At 37.7% G+C, this 11111-nt stretch overlaps 1 protein-coding gene across 7 annotated transcripts in view; it reads left to right on the top strand.

The window, feature by feature from the left end:
* atp11c (ATPase phospholipid transporting 11C) overlaps nt 1-7224 on the top strand; it is a 273394-nt gene extending 266170 nt beyond the window's left edge. For 4 of the 7 annotated variants that reach the window (XM_060927771.1, XM_060927774.1, XM_060927773.1 and 1 more), the window contains exon 31: nt 5014-5069. Coding sequence is in view for 2 of the 7 variants with exons in the window: in XM_060927778.1 (XP_060783761.1) it covers nt 5014-5064 (51 nt within the window). In the remaining 5 variants the exon portion in view is untranslated. Of the gene's footprint in view, nt 1-5013 lie in introns of all 7 variants that reach the window. The other 3 variants (XM_060927777.1, XM_060927778.1, XM_060927772.1) reach the window with 1 other exon arrangement.
* Nucleotides 7225-11111: the final 3887 nt, after the last annotated feature.

Here is an 11111-nt window from a genome sequence, read left to right on the forward strand (position 1 = left end):
CAACGCGTGTCAAGTCAGCAGGAAAACACTGGGACTGACGTCATCAGAGTGAAATATCAGAAATGATTATACATACAGGCCACTTTTTCCATGGAACAAAAACATTTATTTTTTTCGCGGTCCAAATCCTGCGCTCTGATTGGCTGGCGAGCAGGTCCGTATCCTACGGTATGGACCCTGGTTACGGACCTCTGATGACTCGCTCATTCACAACAAAAAACATGGTAGAATTTTTTGTCAACATTTTTTTTATATATAATATATATATATATAAAGATTTATTTATAAGATTATCAAAAATCTTATACATTTTTTCCAGCATTTCTCAGGAGAATAGCATTAATTTTACAGTATGGATAGCGATAAGTGTTCACAGCGAAAGCGAGTTTTACTACCCTGAGGAAGAAGAAATAAAAGAAAACATTTCAGGAGAAAGCTAAAAACCTGTAACTGTTGCTAATGCTGAGTAAAAACATGGCTGAATCCTGAATGACTCAATTTTGTATAAATAGGGGACTACATAGGCGGCAAAATGTAGTTTTTTTCCTGCCATGGAAGTGCACTTGTATACCGAGGAGGAAGCAATTTGCATTACAGCCATGAATAAGGATTCAAAATGGCGGCTCGGCTCAGTTTTCTCTTTCGGGCGCTCTCGTTTTCTGCTAGAATTTGGTAAAGAAAAATAAAAATATTATTTACCAGCTTAAGGTCGGTCCGTATGGTGAAATACCGTGGCCTCGGCCTTGAATACTGACCTCGACCCAGAGGGCCTCGCTCAGTACTTTCAAGACTTCGGTCATGGTATTTCACCATACGGACCGACCTTAAGCTGGTAAATAACATATGAATTCTCTTCCCTTCTAGTGGGTTCATTGATGACATGCAATATTATATTGCTTATCCTCCATGTATTACGCCACTCTCCCCAATGGAGAATGAGCGTGCAATACTGTTACAATATTGCACGTTGTCAAGATAACACGATGTCACAATTTGGAGCTCATGCGAAGATCCACTGACTACTTTTCTGCTACGCATGCACACATCATTTCTTGGTCGGCCGGGAAAGAGAGAAGATGAGGTTAATCCAGTGCTAGGTTTAAGCATTAAATAAATAAACTGAAACTGAAGACGTGATGAAGACCCAAAAGGCTACCAAAACTTCATTATATATTCTTCATACATATTTACAAGAGGAAAAACATACCAACGGACATGGAAAAACTGGAAAAGAGACATGTCAGAGATGTAAAACTTCTGCGCTAGCAAGTGATTGTGACAGTTTGTAAACAAACATGGCTGCGAGGTTTGCTTCATTAAAAGTGAAAGATTTTGAGAGAATTTTGGCTGCCAGGTTGCGCCGTTGTGTAGTTGCTGATGTTGATTTTATAAGTAACTAAATTGCACAGGGAAAATTATATTCAGCTTTACTGCGTTAGCATTGGCTTTCGTTAACACTACTGCTACACCGGCTGGAAGGTAACTGGACTGCCATGCTAACAGCGCAGAGTCGCGGGTAAGCTAGCATTGGCCTTTGAGAATGCTGATATGAAGAGTGTGTACGAATAATAATAATATTGGCTGGCTTTTTTTCATGGTCTATCAGATATATTCCATTCAGCTAGCATGATATTGAACTCGTCTTCGACTCATTCAATATCATGCTAGCTGAATGGAATATATCTGATATACCATGGGGAAAAAAAGCCAGCCAATATTACAACCCCGATTCCAAAAAAGTTGGGGCAAAGTACAAATTGTAAATAAAAACGGAATGCAATAATTTACAAATCTCAAAAACTGATATTGTATTCACAATAGAACATAGACAACATATCTGTCGAAAGTGAGACATTTTGAAATTTCATGCCAAATATTGGCTCATTTGAAATTTCATGACAGCAACACATCTCAAAAAAGTTGGGACAGGGGCAATAAGAGGCTGGAAAAGTTAAAGGTACAAAAAAGGAACAGCTGGAGGACCAAATTGCAACTCATTAGGTCAATTGGCAATAGGTCATTAACATGACTGGGTATAAAAAGAGCATCTTGGAGTGGTAGTGGCTCTCAGAAGTAAAGATGGGAAGAGGATCACCAATCCCCCTAATTCTGCGCTGACAAATAGTGGAGCGATATCAGAAAGGAGTTCGACAGTGTAAAATTGCAAAGAGTTTGAACATATCATCTACAGTGCATAATATCATCAAAAGATTCAGAGAATCTGGAAGAATCTCTGTGCGTAAGGGTCAAGGCCGGAAAACCATACTGGGTGCCCGTGATCTTCGGGCCCTTAGACGGCACTGCATCACATACAGGCATGCTTCTGTATTGGAAATCACAAAATGAGCTCAGGAATATTTCCAGAGAACATTATCTGTGAACACAATTCACCGTGCCATCCGCCGTTGCCAGCTAAAACTCTATAGTTCAAAGAAGAAGCCGTATCTAAACATGATCCAGAAGCGCAGACGTCTTCTCTGGGCCAAGGCTCATTTAAAATGGACTGTGGCAAAGTGGAAAACTGTTCTGTGGTCAGACGAATCAAAATTTGAAGTTCTTTATGGAAATCAGGGACGCCGTGTCATTCGGACTAAAGAGGAGAAGGACGACCCAAGTTGTTATCAGCACTCAGTTCAGAAGCCTGCATCTCTGATGGTATGGGGTTGCATTAGGGCGTGTGGCATGGGCAGCTTACACATCTGGAAAGACACCATGAATGCTGAAAGGTATATCCAGGTTCTAGAGCAACATATGCTCCCATCCAGACGACATCTCTTTCAGGGAAGACCTTGCATTTTCCAACATGACAATGCCAAACCACATACTGCATCAATTACAGCATCATGGCTGCGTAGAAGAAGGGTCCGGGTACTGAACTGGCCAGCCTGCAGTCCAGATCTTTCACCTATAGGAAACATTTGGTGCATCATAAAACGGAAGATACGACAAAAAAAAAGACCTAAGACAGTTGAGCAACTAGAATCCTACATTAGACAAGAATGGGTTAACATTCCTATCCCTAAACTTGAGCAACTTGTCTCCTCAGTCCCCAGACGTTTACAGACTGTTGTAAAGAGAAAAGGGGATGTCTCACAGTGGTAAACATGGCCTTGTCCCAACTTTTTTGAGATGTGTTGTCATGAAATTTAAAATCACCTAATGTTTCTCTTTAAATGATACATTTTCTCAGTTTAAACATTTGATATGTCATCTATGTTCTACTCTGAATAAAATATGGAATTTTGAAACTTCCACATCATTGCATTCCATTTTTATTTACAATTTGTACTTTGTCCCAACTTTTTTGGAATCGGGGTTGTATTTAAATATGTCACTCAGATCCGTGATGTATTTTGTACGGAAAAATATACGAGTTTTTCAACACAAGATGATAAGCTTCATATCTTCAAACCAATGTGTGGTGATGCTTTTATTACGTAGACACGTTCACAAACAAAGTGTACCCAAATTTATCAAAACAAGTCGTCGATTTCCTCATGAGTAACCCATGGAGATTTATGTCACGGTTGCTGTTCTTGATGTCTCTGCTGTAGTTCATACGAAAAATACGAGTGGTGTACTTCCCAGTAAAACACTCATGTCTATATATAAAGCACAATGTACGCAGACCACAGTCTGGCTAATACAATCAAATCAAACTCAATCAAGCAATGATCTAATCATTTCTAATCTTGTGCATAAAGAAGCTGACAAATTTGAACCAATGATTTAACTTCATGTTTTGATTTGAGATGCTGGTGATCACTTTTAATATTTGACCTAATGAACATTTGTGTTCTATCTACTTGGTCATATGGTTTCCTTCTGACTCTTTTAGTTAATATTAAACCACAGCGATTTTTATCTTTAAATTGAAACATTACCATGATTTGCGTGATAGAAATGAGCCCAAGCCTGCACACAAGTTAAACACTGAATCCGTTCTCAGTTCATAGTCCTACGTTAAATAATCCGCAGGCCGTTTTTTGAAGAACCCCCATAGCGTTTCACATTTATGCAGTTCTACAATCAGCTAATCATGCGGCAGCATAAAATCATGCCAGTTCAGGTCAAGAACTGCAAATGTAATCTCCCTGCCTTTGATTGTGGTTTGGTCGTTGGTGCCAGATGGGTTGGGGATTTCAGAAAGTGCTGTTCTCCTGGAATTCCTGTGCAAAACACTCTGTACTGTTTACACAGAGTGGTGCAAAAATAACCAACAATTCCACTAAGCAGCAGTTCTGTGGTTGGAAACGCCTTGCAGGGGAGAATGGCCAGACTGGTTTTTGAGCCGAGAGGAAGGCTGTGGCTGCTCAAATAAATAACCACTCTTTGTAACCATGATGAGTCGAAAAGCATTTCAAAATACACATCGAGTCTTGAGGTGGCTGGGCTACGACGGCAGACTAGACCTGGAGAATTGACTGTTAAAACATCACCAGGTCTTTTTCCAATGTTTAACCATTTGGATGATTCCTGTTCACCTCAGGTTCCTGTTCTCGGCTCACAGGAGCGGAACCTACGTAATGTTGCCTTCAGCCTCAAAATTTGATGCGTTTTGTGATGCTTTTCTGCTCATCACGGTTGTAAAGAGCGGTTATCTGAGTCACTTTAGCATTCTTGTCAGCTCAAAAGAGTCGGGCCATTCTCTTTAAGCCTCCATCAACAAGGAATTTCTGTTTGCAGAACTTTTGCTAATTTTTTTTTTCCCCTTTTTGGCTTTTTGGACTGTTTTCTATGTGACTGTTTTTTGCATGAAAATCCCAGGACATCAGCGGTTTCTGAAATACTTAAACGAGCTTGTCTGGCACCTGCAACCATGTCATGTTAAAGTCACTGAGATCATGTGGTGGTTTTATTATTATTATTATTATTATTATTATTTCCCTCCTTTCTTTCCCCCTCCACCATTGTGATGTTTGATGTGAACATAGTCAGCGGTGGTTCAGCTCAGAAACTCCTGCCCAGCATAGAAATGATGCATCACTGTGTGTATTTCTGCTCTTCCTACAGATCGGTACCGTCATCCCATTGTCCTACAAGCTTCTGAAAGAACGCGACTGAAGGACGTGGAAAAGCCTGGAGGGAAAGAACCTTGAGCCATACTGGCTGCCTGTCCTTCTGCCTGGTCAGAAACGGACAAGAAAATGGGAGCAACCAAATGAAACGAAATGGAAAAATCAAACCAACAAAGCCTTTTCATACCAGGCCTGGATCCAGCAGCCTGACAAACCTCTGACTCTTGTTTCTCTCCCGTTCATCCTTTCCTCTTTCTTGTGTGACTTCACGTATGCACACTGTGTCGCTGGTCCTCACAGCATGTGCCACTTATTGGACCATGATGTTTCATAACCCATCCACCACTTCTTCTGTCACAGTGCCACATTTTTCCCCCCCCGTCATCCCAGCAGGTCTTTTCTTCCAGGTTTCTAGTCGAGCTAGTGTCAGACATTCAAGATTTTGGGCTTTCTCGAACATGCTGTACCAATAGCCCTGACCCTACTGGTTTACAAAGCTGCCTTTCAACATGCTGTGTGTCCACTTGTGTTAAGCGAGAGGTGTGTGTGTGTGAGATTAGGAGGCATATTCTAAAGTGTGCAAGCTTTTAAATTTGAGTGCCGATCATAGTATCTTCTGATGCAGGGATCACGCGAGATTATGGATTACTACTTGTTAATAAGAGGATGTTTATTTGCGTCAAGTGTATGCTGGAAACCAAAAAAAAAAAGTTTTCTGGAGTGCCTGCTCTCCATGGCCAGTCCTGCTGGTGTTGGATATGTTTTATGTGAGCTAGACTGAAGTGAAGTTGAAATCAACACGCATTCAAACAGTGTGGAACATGGGGGGGCTAGTGTTTTTGTTTTTTGTTTTTTTGTTGGTTTGTTTGTTTTTTTGTTTTGTTTTTCCCTTTTCCCTCTGTCTGTCCTGACATGAGGTCAGTTTTCACTCTTTTTTTATTTTTGCCACAGCATTCGTCTTCGGTTCCTTTTTTCGATCCTTCCTACTTTGCGCTTCTTCATACATTCCATTTCGATGTGCCATGATTTTCTTGATTTATTACCGATTTTTTCCTTTTGACCGTGCGAGTCAGTACGGCGTATATTTATTTACGTAGTTTTAGTCACAAAGGTTATATTTTTATGGCGTGCGTCTCTTTTTATCATCAGGAACAGTAAGTTTAGCTTGTGTAATCCCACATGCTGGGTTAATCAGATGTTTGAGAGCAGGGATAGCTGCTAGATCAGCGTTTTTACACATTGCTCGGTCGGTTTAAAGCTGGAACGGTGCACGAGGTCACAGCTCAATACGCCCTTTAATGAAAGCCGAATGATTCTTTACGTTTGTATGTATTTGCTAGTAGCCCAAAGTGGGCATGAAGAACCTGTTTTCAGCATGCAGGGTTTTTTTTTTTTTAAAGAATTAGCCATGTTTTGAAATCATTCAGATCTGAAAAGCGAAGCGTCGTGCCCCATTACAGCTGAACTCAATTTCAAGCAGCTGTATGTGCATTACTGTGAGAGCAGTGACGTGTGTTAGACCTCTGACTGTGTCATGATGCCAAGCATCTTAAGCCCAGATTTCAGTTAGCTGATGAGCACTTTCTATTTCTGTCATTTAATTGCTATTTTGGGAAAGAAAAAAAAAGAGACTATACATAAAAGCACTATATTGTATTTTTATTTAATTTGGTTGAAAGATTTATTTGGAGATGTCGGTGTTGCACAGCCATTTAGCAGTGACATTCTGAGATAAAGTTTTATTAGTCTGAGTAATGGTGCATGTGTGCACAGTGCATGCATACACCAGGTCTGTGTGTGTGGTGCTCGGGATGGGTGAAAGGGACCTGCTTGCAATGTTTCAAATATCTTTAAATTACATCAGAGATGCTATTTTCACAGCTTATATCTGTTTGATTTGTCATACTTGCCTGAAACCAAGGAGAAAAAAAAATGAGTATTTTTAATGCACCCTTTTTTCCAAGCTATTTTGTAAGAAAATGGAGGGAAGGAATGTCCAAAAAAAAAGGTGTAAGACTACCTGAGGGTGAAAACTGGGGCTGTATCAGGATGTGGTGCTGATGGGAGTCCAGCACAAACAAAGGCAGCCATGTCCTCGGTGTCAGGACCCTCAGGCTCTGACCCTCTGAGCTGAATGTACCTCTTTAACACGGTCTGTTCCAAATAAAAATTAATCTTTGTATAATAAAACTGTTTTGAAATCAAATGTCTTGTCTGAGTTGGTTTAACTGAAAAAAAATCAAATTATTTTATCAAAAATATAATTGTAATCAGTTTTATTTAAAAGGTGTGTTTTTTGGTTTTTTAAACAATTGGGTCATTCCATGCCAAATCAACAAATATCTGACAAATTTATGCTCGACCATCTCAGATTTCAATGAAATTTGGAGGGCTCAGAGATACTATTAAAAGAAGTTAATCCCCAAAATTTGAGCTTCCTGTCTCCAACAGTTTCAGAGATACAGGCATTTGAATTTTTTGATTTTTTTTGCATTTTGCTCAAAACATACATATTTCAAAGTGCAATATAATCTTTATTATGCAAGATAGAAACCTAAAATTTTGCACAGAGAGACTCAATGTCTTGTATTACAAGCTTCAACTTAGAATTTCAATGGTCATTGTATATTAGATGGTGATTTTAACAAGGAAATTAAAAAGACAAATTTGCATTTTAACTCATTCTGGAAGCTTGCCTGTGGCAGTAATGCTTAAACTAAGAATGTTATTCAAATCTACACAGAAATATCTACCAATTTCAGTTTTACCAAGTCTCCACTATTCCTAGTTTGTCTGTAATAGGGTTTTGAAATTCGCAGATTTCTAAAACATGCCATTTTCAGTAGCAAGAAATCCAATGTGGGATAGCAGTTAGGAACTTGTAAGTTTTTTTTCAGTAATCCCCAAGACCCATATTTTATATTTCCAAATTTTTGTTCTGTGTCTCTCAAGTATTTTTAAACTACAGGGGTTTAAAAAATCCATATTCACCAAATTCAAATTTTTGATATATTTTCATACAACTGATATTTGAGGGTTAATAAATGCTTCAATAAGGCTCAAGTAGGTTAGGAGACATGTTTCTTCCTCAATTTTAAATAAAATTTCAATTAATGCTCAGTATTAATTATTTGTAAATTGATTTTAATCTAAGACTGTGTAACATTAGCAATCAATGACCAGCTATTGTGTACCAGTCAACAGCCAGCCTTATCAATATCAACACAGCACAATAGGTGACCTTTGATACCAGAACAGGTGGCTCATATCTTATAGTTTTAGAGTCTGTAAACTGCATACTTGTTCAGATAACATTATATTGCTTGGATTATGTTAAATACATTGTAATACAGAGCACTGAGAAAATTTACCAATGTTATTAACTGAATGTGTTTCTTTGCAAGGATTGGATATTTTGAATAGTTGACTAGGGAATTTAATTGTAGTTGCTTTCAATTTGTGATCAGTATAAATGAGTTTGTTCTTAGACATCTAGAAATGGCTGAACTTCCTCCCTGTTCTATAGGAATTGGACTAAAGAAAGATTCTGACTGCCATAAACTAACATACAACAGAAATTGTAAGTTAAATACACTCAGTATAGTTTGGAGCAAATTTCATTAATTAAACAGAGAACTGAACTTGAGAACATTTCAAGCACAGACACAGTATGTCTGCATCATGAGAAATTGTTTCTGATGAAATATGAAGAGCTACAGAAAAGTTGTTGTGATCCATATGAAAGGCACAAGAAAAAAGTTAAAACAGAATTACGTTCAATTCTTCCTGAAACAGCAGATTCACTTTCAAAACTGATAAATAAAAATATTAAACCTGGACAAAAATTGTGTTCTAAACGTTCAGAGAGTGAAAGAACATTTAAGCCAAGCAGATTCAGCAGGTTCTACAGAATCAGAACAAGAGAGCATGTGTGTAGATGTGGATCCAGCATACACTGGTGAGGTAGCTGAATCACTTGACAAAAGCCTTGTGTTAATTGGTTGCTCTCCACTGAAAATTGCCAAGTATAGCCACAAACAGAAAGCTGCATATGGCAAAGCAAAGCTGCAACGAGTAGAAGAAACTTTACGTTCTAAAATGAAGTTTTATTAATTAATGAAATTTGCTCCAAACTATACTGAGTGTATTTAACTTACAATTTCTGTTGTATGTTAGTTTATGGCAGTCAGAATCTTTCTTTAGTCCAATTCCTATAGAACAGGGAGGAAGTTCAGCCATTTCTAGATGTCTAAAAACAAACTCATTTATTCTGATCTCAAATTGAAAGCAACTACAATTAAATTCCCTAGTCAACTATTCAAAATATCCAATCCTTGCAAAGAGAAACATTCAGTTAATAACATTGGTAAATTTTCTCAGTGCTCTGTATTACAATGTATTTAATATAATCCAAGCAATATAATGTTATCTGAACAAGTATGCAGTTTACAGACTCTAAAACTATAAGATATGAGCCATCTGTTCTGGTATCAAAGGTCACCTATTGTGCTGTGTTGATATTGATAAGGCTGGCTGTTGACTGGTACACAACAGCTGGTCATTGATTGCTAATGTTACACAGTCTTAGATTAAAATCAATTTACAAATAATCATTAATTGAAATTTTATTTAAAATTGAGGAAGAAACATGTCTCCTAACCTACTTGAGCCTTATTGAAGCATTTATTAACCCTCAAATATCAGTTGTATGAAAATATATCAAAAATTTGAATTTGGTGAATATGGATTTTTTAAACCCCTGTAGTTTAAAAATACTTGAGAGACACAGAACAAAAATTTGGAAATATAAAATATGGGTCTTGGGGATTACTGAAAAAAAACTTACAAGTTCCTAACTGCTATCCCACATTGGATTTCTTGCTACTGATAATGGCATGTTTTAGAAATCGGCGAATTTCAAAAACCCTATTACAGACAAACTAGGAATAGTGGAGACTTGGTAAAACTGAAATTGGTAGATATTTCTGTGTAGATTTGAATAGCATTCTTAGTTTAAGCATTACTGCCACAGGCAAGCTTCCAGAATGAGTTAAAATGCAAATTTGTCTTTTTAATTTCCTTGTTAAAATCACCATCTAATATACAATGACCATTGAAATTCTAAGTTGAAGCTTGTAATACAAGACATTGAGTCTCTCTGTGCAAAATTTTAGGTTTCTATCTTGCATAATAAAGATTATATTGCACTTTGAAATATGTATGTTTTGAGCAAAATGCAAAAAAAAATCAAAAAATTCAAATGCCTGTATCTCTGAAACTGTTGGAGACAGGAAGCTCAAATTTTGGGGATTAACTTCTTTTAATAGTATCTCTGAGCCCTCCAAATTTCATTGAAATCTGAGATGGTCGAGCATAACCTCTTGTTGATTTGGCATGGAATGACCCAATTTTAGAACTTGGAAGAGGCAGCCACAATGTATTCGGTCTATTAGGGGACCCTTTGGTGAAGCTTCCCTAGGAAAGTGATCGAGACGACGAGCGCAAATCTTCAGCAGGAAATCTTAATTTAAAATTATAACGGTTTTGATTTAACTTTTATTTTTTTGGTAATTTTTTTCCCCTCCCACAGGGAAAAGAAAATTACTAATTGCAGAAACACAAATACAATTTAAAAACATGCAAGTGCACATTTAACAGCTGACCAAACTCCTGTCTCCCATCAAACCCACTCATAGCAAACCTGAAAGGAAAAGGATGATGGAAAGGGAAAAGGGTAAAAAAAAAAAATGATAAAAGAACTATAAAATGAAATTAAAGGTTTCAAGGTAAAGCCAGCCCCCCCCCCCAAAAAAAAAAAATAATGGTTATTTGTAAGATTCCTAAAAACACCCGTCAGACTTGACTGTGTAACCTCTTGACTGGAGTGAGAGAGTGAAATATCCCCAAAATGTAAAACTAATAACGTAATGAAAGAGCTGTGCTTTACAAGTTTGTTAAAAATGGTAGCGTAGCATCAAATATTAATTGCTCTCAAACATGACGGGTTAGCAAGAGCTTAGTGACGCCTGCCATGTAAAAGGTGGATGAATTTTGGTTAGTTAGACCTCAGTCAAATATATTCGGAGCATCAGT

The sequence above is a fragment of the Neoarius graeffei genome, chromosome 8 (assembly GCF_027579695.1).
Source record: "Neoarius graeffei isolate fNeoGra1 chromosome 8, fNeoGra1.pri, whole genome shotgun sequence".
Taxonomy (NCBI): Eukaryota; Metazoa; Chordata; class Actinopteri; order Siluriformes; family Ariidae; genus Neoarius; species Neoarius graeffei.